The 21,527-nt window shown below is 41.6% G+C and overlaps 1 protein-coding gene across 1 annotated transcript in view; it reads left to right on the top strand.

The window, feature by feature from the left end:
• The window catches only part of IQGAP2 (IQ motif containing GTPase activating protein 2), a 261,521-nt gene that overhangs the window by 122,064 nt on the left and 117,930 nt on the right, over window positions 1-21,527 (top strand). The window contains exons 3-4 of the mRNA XM_058565585.1: window positions 12,178-12,334; window positions 20,024-20,101. Of these exons, the coding sequence (XP_058421568.1) occupies window positions 12,178-12,334; window positions 20,024-20,101 (235 nt within the window). The remainder of the gene's footprint in view (window positions 1-12,177; window positions 12,335-20,023; window positions 20,102-21,527) is intronic.

Genomic DNA, 21,527 nt, shown 5'->3' on the forward strand with positions numbered 1-21,527 from the left:
AGTGGTCCTAGGTGGAGCAGTGAGCAATGAAAGCTACGACAGCTGCCACTACAGGTGCTTATTATGTACCAGGCACTCTTCTCAAGCTTTTTTTCCATTAACTCACAACCACCCTCTGAAGCAGTGCTATTATTATCCCCAATTTACAGATTGGGAAACCAAGACAAGACGAGCTAAGTCAGTTCCCCCAGGCAGACAACTGGTGGGTGGCAGAGCTTGGTTTTAATCCCAAGTGTCTGGCTCTGGGGTTTCTGCTTTTAACCATTGTCCTATATGCCTCCCAAAGACAAACAAGGTCTTTGCTCTTACGGAGTCTACATTCCGAGTAGGTGAGTCCGCCAAACACACAAATGATATAATCTGCCAGGTAGTAATAAACCCAATGAAGGGAAATAAAATTGGGGAAGGGGTTTTAGAGGATGATGAGTTTCGATGTTTTAGCTGGTGTATTATTTGCTTGGGCTGCCATAACAAAATACCACAAACTGAGTGGCTTAAACAACACAAATTTATTTTCTCACAGTTCTGGAGGCTGGAAGTCCCAGATCAAGATGTCGGTGGGATTGGTTTCTCCTGAGGCCTCTCTCCTTGACTTGTTGATGGCTGCCTTCTCCCTGTGTCCTCAACAGTTTTCCTTCTGTGTGAGCACAGCCCTGGTGTGTCTCTCTCTGTCTGTCCTAATCTCCTCTTAAGTACATCAGTCATAGGATTAGGGCCTACCAACGTGGCCTCATTTTAACTTAATCATGTCTTAAAGGCCGCTGCTCTGAAGACTGTCACATTCTGAGATACTACAGGTTAGGACTTCAACATATGAATTTGGAAGGGACACAGTTCTGCCCACATCATTCTGCCCTTTGGACCCCAAAATTTGTGTCCTTCTCATATACAAAATGCATTCATCTATATCTCAGAAACCTAAAATCTTAACACATTCTAGTGTCAATTCTAAGTCCCAAATCTCTAAGGCAAATGTGGGTGAGACTTGAGGTATGATTAATCCTGAGGCAAAAAATCCTCTCCAGCTGTGAACCTGTAAAACCAGGCAAGTTAGGTGCTTCCAAAATACAGTGGTGGGATAGCTGTGCGATAGACATTCCCATTCCAAAAGGGAGAAATTGGAAAGAAGAAAGGGGTCATGGATCCCAGGCAAGTCCAAAACTTACAGGGCAAATTCCATTAGATTTTAAGGCTTGAGAGTAATCCACTTGATGCTCTGTCCTTCCAGCCCACCACGGGGGAGGCAGCCTGGCCCACTGAAACCAAGGAGGAGACAGAGTCTGAGCCTGTGGTGGGAGTGGCAGCCTTGTCAATCTCTAAATCACCTTCAGGGTCATTCTTCCCTTATCTTCATGGATGACCTGTTCCACAGCCAGGTAGCTCTACTGTCCCATCCCCTAGAATCCCAGAAGTCTGACAGCTTCTTTCATTTTTGGTGGCTCTGTCCCCTTGAGTCTAAGCTGGCAGGGTTTCTGCTGCTATAACCCATCTCTGTTCCTGCCTTCTGCTGAGATGGCTGATTAGATCCAGAGTCACACTCTCGATGCACTGACTGTCCAGCCCCGCCCTTTGCGTTCTCCCCAGAACACACTTGCTCATTTTTTGCAATATGGATAGGCTGAGAATTTTCCAAATCTTCAAGTTCTTGTTCATTTTTGCTTAACAATTCCTTCTTCAATTTCTCTCTCTCTTCCTGCATTTTACTTTAGGCAGCAAGGATGGTCTGGGCCGCATTCTTTTTTGTGTGAGGAAGATCGGCCCTGAGCTAACATCTGCCAATTCTCCTCTTTTTTGCTGAGGAAGATTGGCCCTGGACTAACATCTGTGCCCATCTTCCTCCACTTTATATGGGACACCGCCACAGCATGGCTTGCCAAGCGGTGCATCGGTGCGCACCCAGGATCCGAACCGGTGAACCCCGGGCCGCCGCAGCGGAGCACGCGCATAACCGTTTGTGCCACCGGGCCGGCCCCGGGCCACATTCTTGATTTGTTGATTTTCATTTATTGTATGTCTTGGTTAATAACAATTCCTCTTTCACTTTCCAAGCCTTAGAGCCAGGCTGTTGACATGGTTAGAGGTATGTGAAAAGATACATATACTTAACATTGTCCTTAAGAGGGAGTCATACTGATGAGGTGTCTCAAACAGCACACTTTAAAAAAAAAAGTTGAGAGTGTTTTCTTTTTGTCTCTCCTGCTTCCCTCCCCTGTCACCAACTAGACTCAACCACAAACTACCATTTTCCCCTTTGTTCCTGTTACCCCAGTTTTTATCACGATTCTTTTAGTGTTTGCTACCACAAGTCTCCATTTTGGCTCAAATGTTAGGTGTCATCAGCAAACAAGCTCTTGCTTTTCGTACGTTGGTAGAATACGTACACTGTATTTCGTTATTATCTATTATTGAAAATAATACAGGCTTATGATAAAAAAATTAAGATACAGGAAAAGATAAGAACCTCACTAAAATGATTACAAAGGAAAACTACTGTTAATACTTTGCTATATGTTTTCTAGTCTGTGTACATTTAAATATATGTAATTTTAGAAATAAAATTCTTGTATAATTTTGCATTTGGTTCTTTTCTCTTAATTTATTGCCAATATTTTTCCATTTTCTTAAATATTCTATGAAAATAAGCAGCTATATAACCTTCTATCCAATGGATAAATATGATTTTGTTAGACACTTAGGTTTTTTCCAGTTTTTGTGTTGCACAAAAATCTTGGACCATAACTGTGTTTATTAAGCTATATTCATAAAGTAAAATATCTGGGTGGTATTTTAAGTTTCCTGATGTTTTCTTTCAAGAAGCAATATAGTGTGGTGGTTAATGTGCAGAGTTCAGAGTGATATTTGGGTTCAAATTTTGGTTTTTCCACTGATATAATCTTGGACAAGATATTTCATCTTTATTGATGTCTGACTCCTTATTTTTTTTAATGAAGATGATATCTCATTAGGTTCTGGGAAGAGTAAATGAAATTTTATAAAGCACCTATGCCCTAAACTTAATAGGAGTGCAGTAATTATTTACTTTTTTATCATCAGATTGCTTTCCAGAAAGTTTGTACCAATAGTTTATAACTGTTCGAACATAATGGGGAGAAGGTTGTACAGCTGAGAACCTACAGGCACATAAATTGGAACCAGTAGAGGACATAAAACATGGGAAGATTCCAGGGAGGTGGGACTTGTGGCTCCTCCCATTCACACCCTGGTTGCCCGGATACCAAAGTCGCCAAGGATCCATATTTTCCTATTTAAACATTTCTCTTCAGGCATATATATTTCTTTAATCCCCACTGAAGTGTTGACTATCCTGTGTACACTTAACTTTTTGTTTTTTCCAGTATAGGAGTATTATTTCAGAAAAAAATTTAAGTCAAGGTATTATTAAACCTATTAAATATTTAACACTTGAACCAAGTCATCTAAGATATCAGCCAAAAACCGTGATATTGAACATATTAGATATTGTCTCTCCCCTCCCAACCAAATGTTGAAGCTTAGGACCAGCCTTTTGCTTAATGTGCACAGTAACCTTAACAACAAATGCATGCTGAGCCAGCCCCAGTGGTCTAGTGGTTAAGATTCAGCGCTCACTGCCACGGCCTGGGTTCATTTCTGGTCGTGGAACCACGCCACTCGTCTGTCAGTTGTCACACTGTGGTGGCGGCTCACATAGAGAACTAAACTAACAACTAGGATACCCAACTATGCACTAAAGCTGTAAAAAAACAAAACAAGTGTATGTTTTGGGTTTTTTTAATTTTTTGTTGTTTTATAGACTCATTGCTTTATGCAATGTCTGCCTATGTAGAAATCTTAGCACATGTAAATGTCATCTTTGCGTTTGTGTATTTGTATATGCCAGGCTAGCTATCTCTCCAGGCATGTCATATTATCTGTATAATACATCCCAAGTAGATGATTAATTGGGCCAAACTGAAATAGAAGTACAGTAAATATCTGATTGGTGCCTGGAGTTAGGAAGAATTATGAATAGAGCAGGTATTTGAGCAACAGTGCATTCTGTGGAATAATTTTCAATTTTTTTCAAAGTTTATTTCAAAATAATTTTCAAAAACTAATCCAACCTGTTACAAATTGGGCTACAAAGTTTGCAGGCCTTCTTATATCCATCAGTGCCTCAGGCTCTTCTGCTTATTTCTACTTCTTCCTTATCCCATGTCGAAGGGAACATAGAGGAAGCAGGATAACATTAATGTGCTAAATGTCCTTCTCTAAGAAATAATTCACCCAAAAAGATTCTTTGAAAAATTTGTTTGTTTAAAGAGGAGGGAACTATAGGAGTGGCTTCCAGGTGCCAGCTCTCTGTACAGGTGCCATCTCCTGTAATCCTCAAAACCGCTTTGAGCTAGTGGCGTCCTAATGGCGGTGAGAATCTGCGACTCACTGCTCAGTAAACTGAGGGGCTTTGCCTGATTCACCAGTTGGAACAGTGTCTGGAAAGTACCAGATGCTCAAAAATATTAACTGGGTTAATTGATTAATCTGTTGAGGTTACACGTCTGATGAGGGACTAGGCCAGACTCAAACTTGGACATGCTAATGATAATTGTGGTCACTGTTTGCTGGCGTCTTCCTGTGTGCCAGGCACAGAGCTACACATGTTACATGGATTCCTGTTTACTCCTTACAACAGCCCTCCAGGGGCAGATACTTTAAATAGCCTCATTTTACAGAGAAATCACTGGTATTGTGCTGGAACTAGGATTTGAACCTTGAGAGTATCACCCCAGGGACGGATTTTAGTCCCCAAATTGTACTGCTTCGGTCAGTTGCCTGCCATTTCATTATAGGAAATGTTACCAAGGGTTCTGGGGAAAAATAGAGTTCTGTGGTCAAAAATTGGGGAAACATGGGGTTAAAAGAAATCAAACTTGGTTCCTACTTGAGGAATTCTCGGAGCTTTCCGGATGTTAAGGCAACTTATGAATCCTCGAGAGAGGACATGGAATGCAACATTTTCTAAACGTACTTGGTCCCCTTAGTACTCCCAGGACACTATTAGCATCTCACTAAGCCAATATTCTGTGGAACACAGTTTGTGAAGTGCTTGCCAAACTCAACAGATTCCCTCCTATATTGTCTCCCTCCTAAAGAGGAGAGTAAGAAAGAAGTCCTCAGAAGTACGCTCCGTTCCTGTTAGGTCTTGGAGTCATACATTGATTCTTTTCATAGTATTGTATGTCTGTGTTTTAAAGAAAATAATTAGCATTATTTTAACATTTCATGTCATTTTCTTAGAGTGAACCAAATGAATTTTGTATGAGAGAAGGATAGGGGTCCACGGATGCCCACGTCAGTTGTGCAGTGTATGTTTTTCTACATCCCTGTTTCCCTGAGCTAATAAAGTGATAGAATCGCGGTGACAGTGTTTTACATCAGCCTCCAGCGAATGGAAAGGTTACCATGAGAGCTTAATGTAGTCCTTCCGACATTGTACTTCCTCTGGGCGCAAAAAGTGACCAATTACACTGTATGTATAAAAATGTCTGGTCTTTGTTTTTATTCTTTTGTAAAATATTTCATATGCTGATTTTCAAAACATTTAGGGAGAGAAATTGTAATACTTGAAAGTTCAGGGAACAGGGCACTGCATTAAAACAGGGTTTGTGCAGAAAAAACACACTTTCTGTTTTTTGGCCAGGAGTTCTACTTTTGGGACGTTGATTCCGTACTGCGCTGCATGATAGAGACCAAGATTTATAGTTGGTGATTTCCTGAATAACAACTCAGATAGCAAATGCCACAGCGAAACAACTTGCATATGCTCTGCAAGGCGCAAAGTAGCACCGTAAAATGGATCATTTGTCTCAGGATTTTTATGAGTTTCTTTTTTTTGTCTCTTGCAAGACAAAATGACATTAATTATTTTTCTTTTTGGCTTTGACCTATAATTGGAAAAATTTCACCTTTCTCTCTCCTTCACCCTTCTCTCAGCATCTGCTCCCTTCCCCTTCTTCTGCTGGTCTCTCTTTGATCAGACCTTGTACGTTTACACATAGAGATACTCATGGAAACCACTTCAACTCCAAAAAAAGGTTGAAGAGAGACCACTTGAATGATAAAAAGGAAATTCCTTTTCCTTCCATTTAGTTTCTCCGTGCCTGATAAGTGATCCACATTTTCCCTGCAGAGAGGAGAAAGAATAAGCAATACTAGTAGGAATTAGTCCCTCCACCCTGGGAAGGAAGGAAGATGAAGTTCTCCAACAACCTTGAGATGCTCGTTAAGAAGAGCTTCAACTTTGGCTCTGGGATGAGACAGTCACGTCTTGGTGTTGTGGTTTAGGAGGAGTAATCAGTGGAAGCGACAGGGAAGAAGCAGTAAATGCAAGGACAGCGTGAGGAGATACAGGCCAATTCTGAGTGATTTTCAACAAGGGTGCTAAGACATTTTAGTAAGAGAAAATGTAGGCTCTTCAACAAATGGTGCTAGGACAACTGGGAATCCACATGCAAAAGAATGAATTTGGATCCTTACCTCTCACCATATACAAAAAAATACCTCAATATGGATCAAAGGCCTAAATGCAAGAGTTAAAACTGTAAAGCTCTTAGAACAAAACGTAGGTAAATATTTGTGACCTTCAGTTAGGCAGTGCTTTCTTAGACATCACACCAAAAGTCCAAGCAACAAAGGAATGGATAAATGGGACTTTGTCAAAATTTAAAATTTTTTGTTCTTCAAAAGACACCATCAAGAAAGTGAAAAGACAATACAAAGAATGGAGAAATATTTTCAAATCATACATCTGAAAAGAAATTTGTATGCTAAACTCTTATAACTCAACTATAAAAAGACAACTCAACCAAAACTTGGGCAATTGATTTGAATAGATATTACTCTACAGAAGATATACAGATGGGCAATAAGCACATAAAAAGATGCTCAATATCATTAATCCTCAGAGAAATGAAAATCAAAACTGTAATGAGATGCCACTTTGCATCTACTAGGATGGCTATAATCAAAAAGACAGCTAAGTGTTGGCAAGGAGGTAGGGAGATTAGAATCCTCATACACTACTGGTGGGAATGTAAAATGTTACAGCTGCTTTGGAAAACAGTCTGGAAATTGCTAAAAAGGTTCAACATAGAGTTACGTTATGATCCAGCAATTCCACTCCTAGGTATATATCCAAGAGAAATGAGAACATATGTCCATGAAAAAACTTGTACTTGACGTTTATAGCAGCATTATTCATAATAACCAAAAAGTGGAAATAATGCAGATGTCTGTAAACTGATAAATGGATAAATAAAATGTGATATATCCATACAGTGGACTATTATTCAGCAATAAAAAGGATTGCAGTACTAGTACATCCTAGACCATGGATGAACCTTGAAAACGTTATGCTAAGTGAAAGAAGCTACTCACAAAAGGCCACATGTTGTATGAGTTCATTTATATGAAATATCCAGAATTGGCAGATCTATAGACAGAAAGTAGATTAGTGGGTTGGAGCTTTGGGAGTAAATGGGGAGTGACTATTAATGAGTATAGGGTTTCTTTTTGGAATTATGAAAATGTTCTAAAGTTGGTAATGGTGATGGTCTCACAACCCTGTGAATATGCTAAAAATCATTGCACTGTACATCTTAAATGGGTGAGTGTATGGTGTGTGGATTCTCTCTCAATAAAGCTGTTAAAATCATATTACATAACTGCAGTGTCATATTGAATTCCATTATAATTTTAGACTCATTGACTAAAACTCAGCTCAGAGTTTCAAGTGACCTGTTCCAGTACATCTAGCTAGTAATTGCAGGGCTAGACTTCCTGAACATCGGGCCAATTGTCTCTACATTGTGATTGTTATAGGAAGTTTGACCCCAATGGATCATAAAAACCACACTTTGGATTTTTATGGGTTTGACTGGATAACACTAGCTTGTGTAACAGATAAGCCACGGGGGTTGAGGTTGGCAATAGAAGTTTAATTTTTTCTCATATGAGGTAGTGTGAGGCGAGGATGAGGGGGCCCTGGGGGTTCTTGACCACACGATTGGTCAGGGACACAGGCTGATGGGAATTTTTCCCCCTCCCCTTTCCAGGTTGCCATGGGCTCTAGTATCCAGCTAGCAAACAAGGGAGGCGAGAGTCGGGGCTCGGCCATGGGAGGCGTTCCTGAGGCAGGCCTAGGGGTGATGCACTCATTCCCTCTCTCATTCAGTGGTCACAACCCAGCCACTTGGCCCCCACAGGTACTGTGGGGCTAGGAAATGTAGACCCTGGCCAGCAGCCTCTCGTAGCTGTCTCCTAGCCCCTGGGATGAACCATTTGGTATCTGTGCTCCAAGTTCTCTTCCTTTACACTTTTGGAAAATAGATCAGAAGGATATTCAGCCCACATGATGACTGTGTGCTAGTTTAGAAGTTTGCATATCGTGGTTCCTGCTTCATTGTGAGGTATTTTATTACCTTTAGAGCACTGTTGATCTAGCTGGTTATTCTGTCAACAGAGTTTACCGCCTGTCCCAGAAGAATAGTCTTGCTATCAGTCAGTGTTTATTGATCATGTACTGGCTAATAATTGGTAAGTTTCCAAGTAGTATATTATTAGCAGACTCTTTGAGATCCTATCTAAGCTTGCAGGAGTTCTCGAGGAGGTGACTCCACTTGGCTAGGCTCTAGGCTTCCCATACCCAATGCCTGCTTGCAACAGCACCCACAAGAGGCAGCCCAGGTCACTTATCATTTACTGTGGTGAGGTAGGTGACTGACAGGTGACAGAGGGAGTTCTGAGAGAATAAATGTAACCCCGAGATATTGACGGTGAATGTGCTGTCCTCTGACCTTGTACTGGAAGAGTGACAGCATGTGCATCTCCAAGCCATGGAACTCTTACTGCTGCTCTGAAAGTGGCCTGGAGTGTCTTGTTATCACTTTTATTTTACACCAGGCTATAGGACTGCACTGAAGGATTCATTCTTCTGTTCGGTGAGTCATGAGAAGTTAAAAGTTGGAGTTAAAGGAGCAGAGGGTCCTGGCAGCTTTTTGATGGCTTTCAATTACTAGCTGTGTGGCCTTGGGCTTTTCTGAGCCTCAGATTATCATCTGCGAATGGTGAGCCTTATAGCACCTCTTCCTTATGGGTTGGTCTTGAGGATTAAATGATAATCCTCGTAAAGTATTAAATCAAGGTTCTGGCACAAAATAGTGCTTCGTAAATACTAGTTATCATTGATGATAACAGCATCTTCTTTTGACTTACAAGGTAGTGAAAACAAGATCTCTCCATTAATGCCTAATGTTGCAAAAATGCTACATTTATGAGTCTTTGGCAATGTCCTAAAAGATTTTATGATGTAACTGTGATGCTTGGAAAATTTTTTTCTGAACGGTCAGAATCTTTCATCTAATAACAATTTGTTGAGTACCCACTGTGTGCACACACATGGCCAGGCAGAGAGGGATTATAAAGAGGAAGAGGAGGCCTTTGCCTTCAAGTAGTTCATGATGTCATAAGTATTAGCAATAGTTGCATTTTAAATAGGCCGTAGCTAACCTAACTTTTTGGTATCATTAGTGTTTTAAGCCAACTGCACATATATTCTAATATAGACAAAAATAAATGTGATTATCTTTTTTTTTTTTAACAAGCCCAAGTCTAAAATATCATATTTCAGAGTTGTTTTCATTTTAGCTTCCTGCCACTTGGTCCCGATTGTCAACTTTTCTCCCCTCACTCCTACTACAAATTGTCAGTTTACCTGTCCCCTACCCATCACACATATACCCCAATTATGGGATTACTATAAAGCAATTATGTATTGCTGTGTGAAAAACAATTTCTTAAAATTTTTCAAGGTAATTACTTGAAAGCAGGTTTTTTAATGAGAAATAACCTGATGCTGTAATTTGCAGTTTGTTTAGATTAGAAACTCGATCTAGTGCAATGGCTTTCAACTTGACCAGATTTTTACTAAAAAGGCAACATTATTCTTGATTTATTAAATTTCTTAAAAATTTTTCAAGTCCATGGTACTCTTACTTCAGTTTATTTCAAGCGAGGCTCATCTAAACCAAATATCCCTTATTGTGTATGATACGTGAAAGCCAAATTCATCATCTCCTTTTGCCGGGTCCTTGTTCTCCCAGTGTCACAGTCCCCCTAGGACATCGGAGCTGGGAAGGACCTTATTATCCCGTCCTTCTCGCCTCCTGTCCCTTTAGCAGAGGAGAAAACTGAGGCCCAGAGAGGTTAGGGGACATGTTGGGTCGCACAGTGGGCGTGGGGCTGAGTCCTGGTACAGAGAGCTCCCTTCACCCTGGGCCCCTCTCTCTGGTGGTGATATTTTCTTTCCTTGGACCCTTTTCCTAAGCTGTCACCAAGTCTTGTTACTGTTTCCTTGAAACGTCTCTTGGTTTCCTGCCTTCCCAGTTTTTCCTGTCTAATCCAGTGCCTCAGTTCCTTGAAGTAGGAAAGGCCTGACAGAGCACTTGGTCTTTGGGGCATCCATCATACAAGATTAATTTTCTCTAATTACCACCGTCAGCATGTCAGTCTTCTGCTGTGAAGCTGCCAAGAGCTCCCTGCTTCCTGTAGCAACAGACATCAACACTTCTCCTCTTGGGCTAGGTCCTCCTGCACCTGACTTCCTTGTATATGCTCACCTTCATTTCTTTTCTCCCCATGAACCCCAAAGGCCCAAAGTCTTTTCTAGGTTTTCTCCGTGAGTCGGCCATCTTTCCTTTAGGCCTTGAGTCTGTCTTGCTCCCCCGGCCTTTCCAAGTACTCCATTTTTCTAGACCAAATCCAGGTCCCACCACCTTTTCAATGTTTTCCCTGTTACTCCAGTGATAACCCAGTGACCCCTCTTTATTTCCAAACTTTATCTTTATGCATTAATGCATAGCATTGGGCATAATGGCCTCTCTTATGTGGTCCTCTGGTTTTTCCTTGCCATTGCATTGCATTCTCAATTATATTTAATGCTCTTTGAAGGCAGGGCTTGTGTTTATATTTTTCTCATATACTCCGTGTTTTACAGTGCCTAATAAGTGGTCAGTGAATACTCCTTGCTTATTAGGGGCTCTTTGAGCTTTTAAAAGATGTTGTCCAGAGATACAAGCAGTTCAGACATTTTATGGTATTCACTGCTTGGATCAGAACCGATAGTTAATATTGAAGAACAGTGCTCTGCTGTCTGCCAAATGTTGGTAGGATCAGCCACTGTTGTGTTAATGATCCTCTGAGGGGACTGGCTATCTAGGTATGGTGCTCACACTAATAGTTTATGATTTGTTTGTGGATCAGTGGTAGGGAGGTGGGAGGCTCCCCCACTGGGAGCCTGCACACCTGCCTTTTGGATCTTGGTAATAGTTCCTTGAGAATGAGTGGGAACAACATTATCCTCCTACCTGTGGCAGGTTCTCAGCACACCTGTGTGAAATGTGAACTGGCCTGGCTCCCCTCCCACTGTGTGTCCTTGAATTGGTAATGACCTTGGTGCTCTGCTTTGTGCAATACTGGCACAGTGTCCTAAGATTTAATCTGATCTTTGTCTGAAATAGTTTTTCAGAACCCAGTAAATACTGCACCTTCCCAAAAAGGTAAGCATGTTGTAATGAGTTCCTGGTATTGGAAAAAGGAATGTGTATTATTTAAAGAAGACTATATCTGCTTTCCAAATTTTGATGTCCCTTTCCCAAGCCTTCCTACCTTTCCTGGTAGTCATTTCTGGACTGAGGCAATGGCAGATTTTACAGCATGTTGGACTATGCTCTCCCTGAGGCATAACCCCTTCAAGAATCTCTTCCGCTAAGAGCTTGTAAACTTAGAATTATTTTTTCTGTAATGTCAGCAGGACTAATTCCACTCATACAAAATGATTTGGCCTTTTTCCTCTTTGGCACAAAAGGGCGTTGGCAAAGTCTCAGATAAAGGTGAGGTTGACAAGCGCTGGCATGGTAGTGAGTTCAGCGCCTCTGGGCTTGTAGTCCCCCTTGTTCATCTCGTATTCTGAATCCTTGTCCCACCTAGAAAGTTCTCTTTTCCCGTCTATGACACCTGAAGATGTTTCAGGTCCTGCTCCCTTGGTTAACATCTCCATCTCACATAGGGAGATGCTGCAGCTCTTCATTTACAGAAAGTTACCCAACTGGAGTCACTTTAAGGTGTTTTTAATCCCTTTAGGTGGATGGAAGTCTGCTTAGTGGAAGAATTGCCACCAACCACTGAGCTGGAGGAAGGACTTCGGAATGGAGTTTACCTTGCCAAGTTAGCCAAGTTCTTTGCCCCGAAAATGGTATCAGAGAAGAAGATCTATGATGTGGAACAAACACGTTATAAGGTAACTGAGATCTAATTGGTTTTGGCTTCCAGCTAAAAGTGAAAGTTTAGTATTTCAGTTCAGTATTTCCTTTCCCTTCTTTTAGTGTTTCTACAGGGATTTGGGGGGTGAGGGGAGATGTCCTTGGTCTCTGAAGCCTGTTAATAATCACTCTGGAGGCAGCAGTTTTAAAAGCAAAGTGTTTCTGTTTCTGGGCTGAGGCTGAGAGACCTCTGTTTTGTGGGACGTCCCAGCCCCCATCATTCCTTCGTGGAGGTCATTTTTAGTAGCACCAGCAAATGTAAAGTGAGGACACTCCACCCCTCCTTTATACACCACCAGTGCAATTTATTACGCCCCTCGTTCCATCGAGGAATAAAGGGCCCCCCAGGACTTGAACTTGTGGCCCTAAAGAGTTAGGGCCAGTGTGATAAAAAGAGGACCGATGTTGAATAGGCAGGAATTCTTTTCCGCTTGGTGTTTAAAACAAAATAAGAGTAACCTTTTTGTATGCAACTAGCTTTGAGAATTATTTCATGGCTAATTTAGGAAGGCTTATAGGGGAGAAAACAAGACCAAAATAAACACCAATCTTGTATTAATAAAAGAAAATTCTGATATTTTAGAGACGCATGTCTAAGTATTTACAGATAAAATGATATATCTAGGATTTGCTTCAAAATAATTGGGAGGAAGCTGGGTAGATAATTCAAGACTGGCCGTAGTTCATAATTGCTGAGGTCAGATGATGGGTGCCTAGGAGTTCATTATATTATTCTGTCTGCTTTTCTATGTTTGAAATTTTCCATTAAAAAGTGAAGGAGGAAAAAGTAAATGCTGGCCTAAAAGACCCCTTCATTACATGTGTCTTCAAAAGGGAATTTTATAATGTGTGGTGTTCCCTCCTGGAGTATGTGATCTCTTGTTCACTCTGGGTCAGGGTTTTTAAAGCTTCTTTGAAGCTTAATTCTTTATTTTCTTAATATATTTGGTTCTTTATATCAGTATTTTTTATGTGCAGATTTTCAAGTATGCTTAAAAGTTATTTTCTTACCATTGCAAGGACGACATTAAGTATAGCTGAAAATGGAATGATTTCCCAATTATTGCATGATTCATACTACCCTTCAGTTGTCATTGAGACAAAATTTATTTTTAAAATATGTGTATTGAATTTAGAGCAAATGTTTGAGTAATTTAGGCTAACCGTAGACAAAATGAATTGACAAATCTTTTTTGACAAGTCTGTTTTTGTGGTCTAGTCTAAAAGGTAATGGAGCAAAAGTTTCTGCCTTGAGTAGTGTTATGTACAAAAGTGTTTGCATTTGTTAAAGTAAGTTTGAGTTTATTAAGTCTTGTGTTTTACACTAGAGTTTTTAGCTCATTATCGCCTTTCACAAGACTTGAATGAAGCAATGGCTTAGGCAGCCAAAATGAAAGTTGTTTTTTGTAATTTTGAGAAATATTTTTAAAAGTTCAGAAAAAAAATTATTTATATCCCCACTTGACAAAATAAATTAACATTTGTCCACGTTTAAGAGCACAATTTTTCTTTTCTTCATTGCTTGCATAATGGTTATTACCAAGATCTAGGCCAATTAGTATCAACAGCCACATAGATTTGATGACACAGTTAGAGTGTAGCCGGGCTGGGTTCCCGCCACACTGGAAATGGATTGTGGGTATTCATTTTGCTCTTGTGGATGGTGAGAATCAGGCCAGAAAGACAGACCTTCAGTGGAGGTGAGCCTCAGAGCAGAGAGTGGGCTTAATTCTTTCCTCTTCTCTGTGCATTATACACCTTGACTAGGAGTCTCTTTCCAGTTCAACTCTGGACCCCCTTGTGGCGAGGTACTGTTAAACAGGTACTGTTTCCTCCTGGCGTGGGAGGTCCCACTATTTGAATAAATAGCAACTTCTCTTCGGGATGGGCACAGGGGAATTATTTCCAGTCTCTTGTTACAAAATAAAATACCTGTGGAGCTTAGGCAGGTGATGACATGGTGAGAGAAGGACGTGTTCTGTTTTGCCGTCCCCCACCCCATAAGGCCCCGGGAAGACTGGGGTGCACAGAGGAAGGGAAGCTAGGAGAGGGGCGGAGAGAAGGGAAGTGGCAGAAGGAGAGGGGTTGATGCCAGCTGTGACGTGGGAGAGAACCAGGGACAAATGGAAACTACTCCTCTGTTAATTCACTGGAGAAAAGAGGCTTTTCTTTTTTTCCTTTTAATAAATCCCTGAACGTGCCTAATGTACTTGAATGGGAATTTTTAGTGATTTGCCATGTAATCATAAAATTTTACTTTAAGGCCATTTCATTTCTTTTACAAAAATGAGAGAAGACAAATATTAGTGAACAGGAGACTTACCTTCCTGTTGTTGTGTTCCTCGGGACTAAAGCCTGTCACGTGGTCCTTCCCAAGGAGCACTAAATCACGGGACTGTGGCAAAGACGTTGAAACACAAGGGAACACTTGATAACCTGAGCCAGCCCCTTCATGTGCCATCTGGAAACCATGAGTTCAGTGAGCTTGGGCTCTCGCTGCAGGGTCTGCCTAGACTGCAGCCATAAAATATGACCCGCCTGTGAGGCAGTGTTTCCCCAAAGTGAAAGCTCTGTCCCAAATCTCTGCAGGTCCCAGTTTGGGCACTGACGGCTTTGGGTAGGCAGGAGGGGCTTTCCTGCTGCCCCTTCCCTTTGTCTGCCGGCTTATGTACAACCCTGGCTCCCCATTAGTTTAGGGCTAGAGAGATGTCCTAGGCATTAGGGTTCAACCTTGCAATGATGAGTATTCTTTCCCTGGCCACCTCCACCTCCCACTCCAGGTCTGAGTTACGAGACCATGCCGCGTGGGCTGTGGCACCTGACACTGCCCCTCTTGGACACGCCATGGTGTACTGTAATGATTGTTTTGTCAGAAAGGCAAGAGCCATGTTTCGTCTCTGCCATGTCCTCGGTGAATGGTGCAGGGTCTGGCCCATAGTAGGTGCTAGGGAAGAGCTGCTGGGTGAAGGAATGAAGCCAAAAAACTCGGTCTCTTTCCTTGTCTTTGGTGCTTTTATCGATCCTTAATCAAGGTGCTTTGAGTCTGACACTCTTTCTCTAAGTGTGATGCTCAGACCTCCTGCAGGACCACCGGATGGTGTGTGTAAAAATGTGGATGTTTAGGCCCCACCCCAGACTACTGAGTCAGGCAGGATCTCTTGGCTGGGGACCCAGGGAGCTGCACCCTTAATAGTCATCCCAGCTGATTGTTTTCTTACCTACTACAAAGGTTTGAGAACCACTGCTCTAATAGGCAGGTAAATATTAATAGAATAAATTTTAATAAAGTTATAGGGAAAGAAGATAAAGTGATACCATGATAGAAATACATATGGGATGAACTCATTCATCCATACAGTACTTATCAACGCCACCATGGGGCAGGCGCTGTTCTGGGCGCTCAGGGTGGAATGATGAGCAAGGCAGACGTGATTTCATGGCGCCTACAGTTAGAGAGACACACCATGAGCAAATACACAGTTGTGAATTATGATAAGTCTGTTAAGAAGTTAAAGCCAATGTTATGGACTGGTAGCAATGGGCTTCTCTGAGGAGATGTTTACTCTTAGGCCGGAAGAATGAGGAGAAAGTCATCCATGTGCAGAGTTAAGGGTGGGGAGTGGGGAGAACAGTCCAGAGAGAAGAGGCCCATTTGTGAGAGAAGCGAGGAAGAAAAGAGCTTGGCCAAATCGAGTGGCTGAAAGGCTGCAATGAGGGACAGTGGTGAGAAGTGAGACCAGGAGGGAAGCAGGGGCAGATCATGCAGTCACACATGGAGGCTCTGATTCCATCCTAAGTACAGGGGCAGCCGCTGCAGTGATAACAGGCATCATGGTACAGTTCGCTGCGATGTGGAGAGTAAATTGGAGGGAGGGTGACGGTGGAGGCAGAGAGCAGTGAGGGGATTACTCAGTCCTGGTGATGTGGTCTGCACGGACAAGAAGGGAATGGATTCAAGGGAAAACAAAGGATGAATCCTGGAAGGGGGTTGGAAAGGGGCGAAGGGCAGTGAAGAGAAGACGGCTGGGTGAACACTGGGGGACAAACAAGGAGAAAGCACTCAGTTCTCAAGGGGGTGGGGGTGGTGAGGTCAGGAAGGCTTCCCTGGTGGAGGCATGACAGATGAGTGTTCCTCAGCTGACTAGGCTGGGCAAGAGAAAGAGGAAGAGAGGGAAGGAAGGACGTTCCTTTGAGAGGACTCAGCCTGACAAGGCTCAGAGACACAAACAGTATCGTTCTGTCCAGTGTGTTGATAACTGTAGACGTAGGATAAATGCCTGTTGAGTGTTTAGCTGAGCCGTGGATAGGGAAAGCGGACAGGTGATGTTAGTGGCATGAGCTGCAGAGTCAAAACGCTTCCGAGTCTGGCCCCACCACTGACTGCCCCTGTGAGCTTCAGTTTCCTCACATGTAAAGTGGGAATAACAATAATAGTGTCCACCTTTGTAGAGATGTTGTGAGGAACAAATGTGTTCATCCACGCCAGGCGGCCCAGCGCCTGACGAGTACGCGCACTGTACATGTCAGCGGTGGTGGTCGTGCTGTGGCTCTGTGGGCAGGACGTTGACCAGAATATTTGGACTTGGGGTCAGGAGCTCCCACAAGCTAGTCTTGACCCTGAGCTCAACTCGAGCTTCTTAAATACTTGGGCCCCTCAGTTTCCTCATCTATAAAATGAGCAAATTAGAATAATTATTGGTTTTAAGCTACCTCAGCTCTAACATATCTTGATTCTAATGTGTAAGAAGTTACTATCCAAAGAAAACTTATATAATTCCTCATCTATTCAATGTAAACTAGAATAATCTTGTTTGCTGGTGTTGTAATAGCTCAGCAGTAGAAAATCAGCATATACTTTCTAGTCCAGAACCTGAGAGAAATTAGGTAGAGGGACATAACACCCCTTGGCTAAGTCTGACTATAGACACACCACCCATGCTAATATTAATATGTAGGACTGGTGAAAAAAATAAACTAAGCTAAAAGTGGTTATAATGGACTAAGCTTATTTTTAGCCTATTTAGAAGACCATTTTTGTTGTAATTGAAGTAAATCTAGTAGATTGAAGGTGTTCACTCACTGAAGCTTACTTCTTATATATGCGGACATGAACCACAAGGTTCTGAAGTCAGCACTCCTCAGCTGTTTAAAATGGATGAAGGATTTGAAATCTGTCATTTCATTGACGGTAGAAATATGACCAAGATAAGCACCCTTCCCTTCAGTGCCTCTTACATAAAGCGCTAAACCTTTCTCTGACCTTAAAAGTGAATAAAAGATTCAAGCCCAGTCTTATAGCGTAGTAATTACAGTAGCTAAAATTTATTGCCTTCTTAGATGCACTTTGCAACTAAATGCTCTATGTGTGTTGTCATTTAATCTCTGCAACTCAGAGAAGCATACTATTCCCTTTTTATGGCTGAGGAACCAAGGTTCAAAGGGGTTTGTAAATTTCCTGAGGTTACCTAGCTAACAAGACCATTAAATGGATGGAGTGTCTTCATTACATGGTTTGGATTATTGAAGCCCACCAGCCAAAGATCCCCAGAAACCCATCTGGGGTCAAACAAACAAAGTTAGGTTTATTTAACTCGTTGCGGCAAGAAAGAAATGCATACTCATGGAGCTATAAGGAGGAGAAAGTAGGAGCTTAGTGCAGATTTGGGCTTGTACTGGGTGATTCTAATAAGGATTTAGGGAAGCAAGGATCAGATGTCTTTGGGGTGTTATCAGGGAGGGGGATCAATTTGATGTCTTGGTAATTTTTATCTAGAAGGTGAGAAGATTGAATAGGGACTAGATTGGCGTTAGTCAAGAAAAAAGTTGCTCTTCTTAGAAGAGAGGATAGTTTAGTTATTTTGTGGTGCTGAGGGTCCTCTTCTGTCTCTTGACATGATTTGTGGATTGTTTCTGTCTTGTCCCTCCATGGTCACAGAGTGGCTGCGTCTGAGAATTGTTTGTATTCTGCAAAAGTTGTTTATGCTGAGTTACCCTCAGACCCTATTGCCTGGCTGTTAACTGTCTGGGCTCTCTCTCTTTATTCCTTGCCCTCCTTCCTTTCTACTCTCCTCACCCTCTCTCTAGTTATTTCATAGTAACTAGCTGATTTCTCCCCTCTGAAGAATAATCTCGCCATCATTAGGTCCCGTGTTCTTTCCTGGGTGGTGTTAGCACAGGGAAGATCTTCAGATCCAAAGAGACAAGTCTGGAATCCCAGCTCAGCCACTTAACAGCTGTTTGGCTTTAGGCAAATCACTTCCTCCTTTCGGCCTAAGTTTTCTCATCTCTTAAAAATGGGAATGATAACTACCTTGCAGTGTGTTTTGAGAATTAGAGATAATTTATGTAAAGTGCTTGACACACACAGTCCAATCTCAATAAATAGTGGCCACTATTGAAAAGTATAAATATTTGTCAAATGTTACTTTGCTTACACTTTATAATTTCTAACAGCAACAAAAATACTTTTGTTAAATAAACTATTAGATTGTAGAAAGTCACAGAAGATGGGAAGAGCCAGACTTTCTGAATGTGATTATCTACCGTTGGATGTTAGTTATAGATAAAATTTGCTGTAGTTGCTTTTTTGTACATTTATTGAAAAAAAAAAGATGGGCCAGCGTGTGGCATAGCGGTTGGGTGTGCGTAATCCGCCTCTGGCGGCCCAGGTTCAGATCCCGGGCGTGCACCGACTCACCACTTGTCAGGCCATGCTGTGGCGGCGTCCCATATAAAGTGGAGGACGAATGGGCACGGATGTTAGCTCAGGGCTGTCCTTCCTCAGACACACACAAACACACTAAATAAATAAATAAATTTAAAAATAAAAAAAAGATAACATTATGCTACTCATCTAACTAAAAATACAAGGTAGTTTTAAAACTCTTCTTAAAGGTTCATTACCTGATAAAACTTCATGAGACACAGGCGAGGATACTATACTTATAGACTGTGTAGAAAAAAATGGTTGGCTGATAGGACTATAAAGAAGAACAGAAGACATAGACTTTTGATTACATGGGTAGAAAAAGGTCTTGTAAAACATTTACACTGAAGGTTTACTTCTTGTGTACAAGGCCAAGATTAGGATTAAATTATAGGAGGAATAGATACTAAAATTAGCTCTGAATTGTGGGGTGGTTTTTGTTTTCATCTTTGTATTTTTCTACATTTTCCAGGTTTTCTACAGAAATCGTATTACATTCATGATCAGAAAAAGCAGTTTGGCAGAACCAGAAACCACACAAAAAAAGGCATTTAGTCTTCTAGAAGTCCTGTTTTTCTTGAAGTTACTACACTTCTCAGCCATGGACATGATAAAACCGTGTGTGTGTGCACGCATGCATGCATGCCCATTCATGTGTACATGTGTTTCATAAGACATCCTAAGGCATGTGCTAGACATTACATAGTCTTTGAGATTTTGGTTCAGAATTACCTCAAATGTGTGAATTCTTGAAACTGGAATGGTCCATCACAAGTGGTTGGAGTCTAGCTAAGACAGTCTAGTCTCCTTTATTGTCTCTGGTTCTTTTATATGAGTATTAATAACTCTATTACAGGAGAAATACAATTGAAAAACATCCTGCTAACGAAAAATGTCATTACAAATGGCTCACTTTTTGTGTGATCTCTTCTTTCCTTCCCCGCTCCTGTCCTCTCATTAGAAGTCTGGCCTTCATTTTCGACACACAGATAATACCGTCCAGTGGTTAAGAGCCATGGAGTCTATTGGTCTACCCAAGGTAAGCCTGAACTGGGAAGCCAAAAGGGGTAGTGCAAACACCTCATGATGAAAAATGATTTCACAGACTGGGGTACGTTAATGCAACAGATGGCCTCATTGTCTTAGGAATGAGAAATGCAAGGACTAGACAGGAAGGCCTATGGCAAGAATTTAGAATGAAGTATGTGTACAAGTTGAGAGCAGCCAGGTAAAAGTGTGTATAAATTAAATAAGATCAAAACAAGCTTTAGCTGATAAATGGTTGATTTAAAATAGCCACCTCCTCGGGCTGGCCCGATGGCGCAAGCAGTTAAGTGCGTGCGCGCTCCGCTGCAGCGGCCTGGGGTTCGCCGGTTCGGATCCCGGGCGCGCACCGACGCACTGTTTGTCAAGCCATGCTGTGGCGGCGTCCCATATAAAGTAGAGGAAGATGGGCATGGATGTTAGCTCAGGGCCAGTCTTCCTCAGCAAAAAAGAGGAGGATTGGCATCAGGTGTTAGCTCAGGGCTGATCTTCCTCACAAAAAAAAAAAAAATAGCCACCTCCCTTTTTTGTGTTGCTATTTATACTTAAGATTCTAAGTCTCATTGTATTACTGTAAATTATAATTATGAATTTATTTTTATAAATTATTGTTATAAATCATAGCATCACTTTAAATTTTAAAGGCTAGGGGGTTATAGCTCTTACTCCTGAAATATATGTCCCAAATAAAACTCAGCAAATATTCAGAGCTTTTAAATTCAGAGAGCAGACACCCTTAAGCCTGTGAGAGAAATAAAGTAGAGGAAATGAGGAAATAATTACATTTGATAGAAATTGTGAAGCTATTTCTTAAACTTCTTATTTTGAAATAATTATAGAATCACAGGAAGTTACAGAAATAGTACAGCTATGTGTGCTCTTCATCAGCTGCCCCCAGGGGTGGCGTCTCCTACCTGTAGTACAATAATAAACTGACATTGGTGACTGATGTGAACTAGGCCACAGAGCTTACTCAGTTGTCACCATTGTTACATGCAGTCGCCTGTGTGCACTCACTCGCGTCTGTTCAGTTTTATCCCGTGAAGAGATTTGCGTGACCACCACCACCATCAAGATAAAGATACCGCAGAGGAGAGGGCCTTTTTGTTGCATCCCTTCCCCAGCGCTGTCCCCTGGCAACCACTAATCTGTACTCCATCTCTATAGTTTTGTCATTTTGAGAACGTTATGGAAATGGAATCAGACAGTAGGTCATCTTTTGAGATAGACTTTTTTCAGCAAGTGTAATGCCCTCAAGATCCACAGGTTTTTGTATGTATCAAGAGTTCACTCCTTTGTATTGCTTATTACATACAGCTACTTTAAAGAAATGATTGAGGAGTGGTCCAGCATGAAGGCAAGGGGATAGGCTACTCACTTAAGACCTGTGTTGTTCTTATTGTTGTTAATGCAGATTTGCA

The sequence above is a fragment of the Diceros bicornis genome, chromosome 1 (genome assembly GCF_020826845.1).
Source record: "Diceros bicornis minor isolate mBicDic1 chromosome 1, mDicBic1.mat.cur, whole genome shotgun sequence".
NCBI classification, from domain to species: Eukaryota; Metazoa; Chordata; class Mammalia; order Perissodactyla; family Rhinocerotidae; genus Diceros; species Diceros bicornis.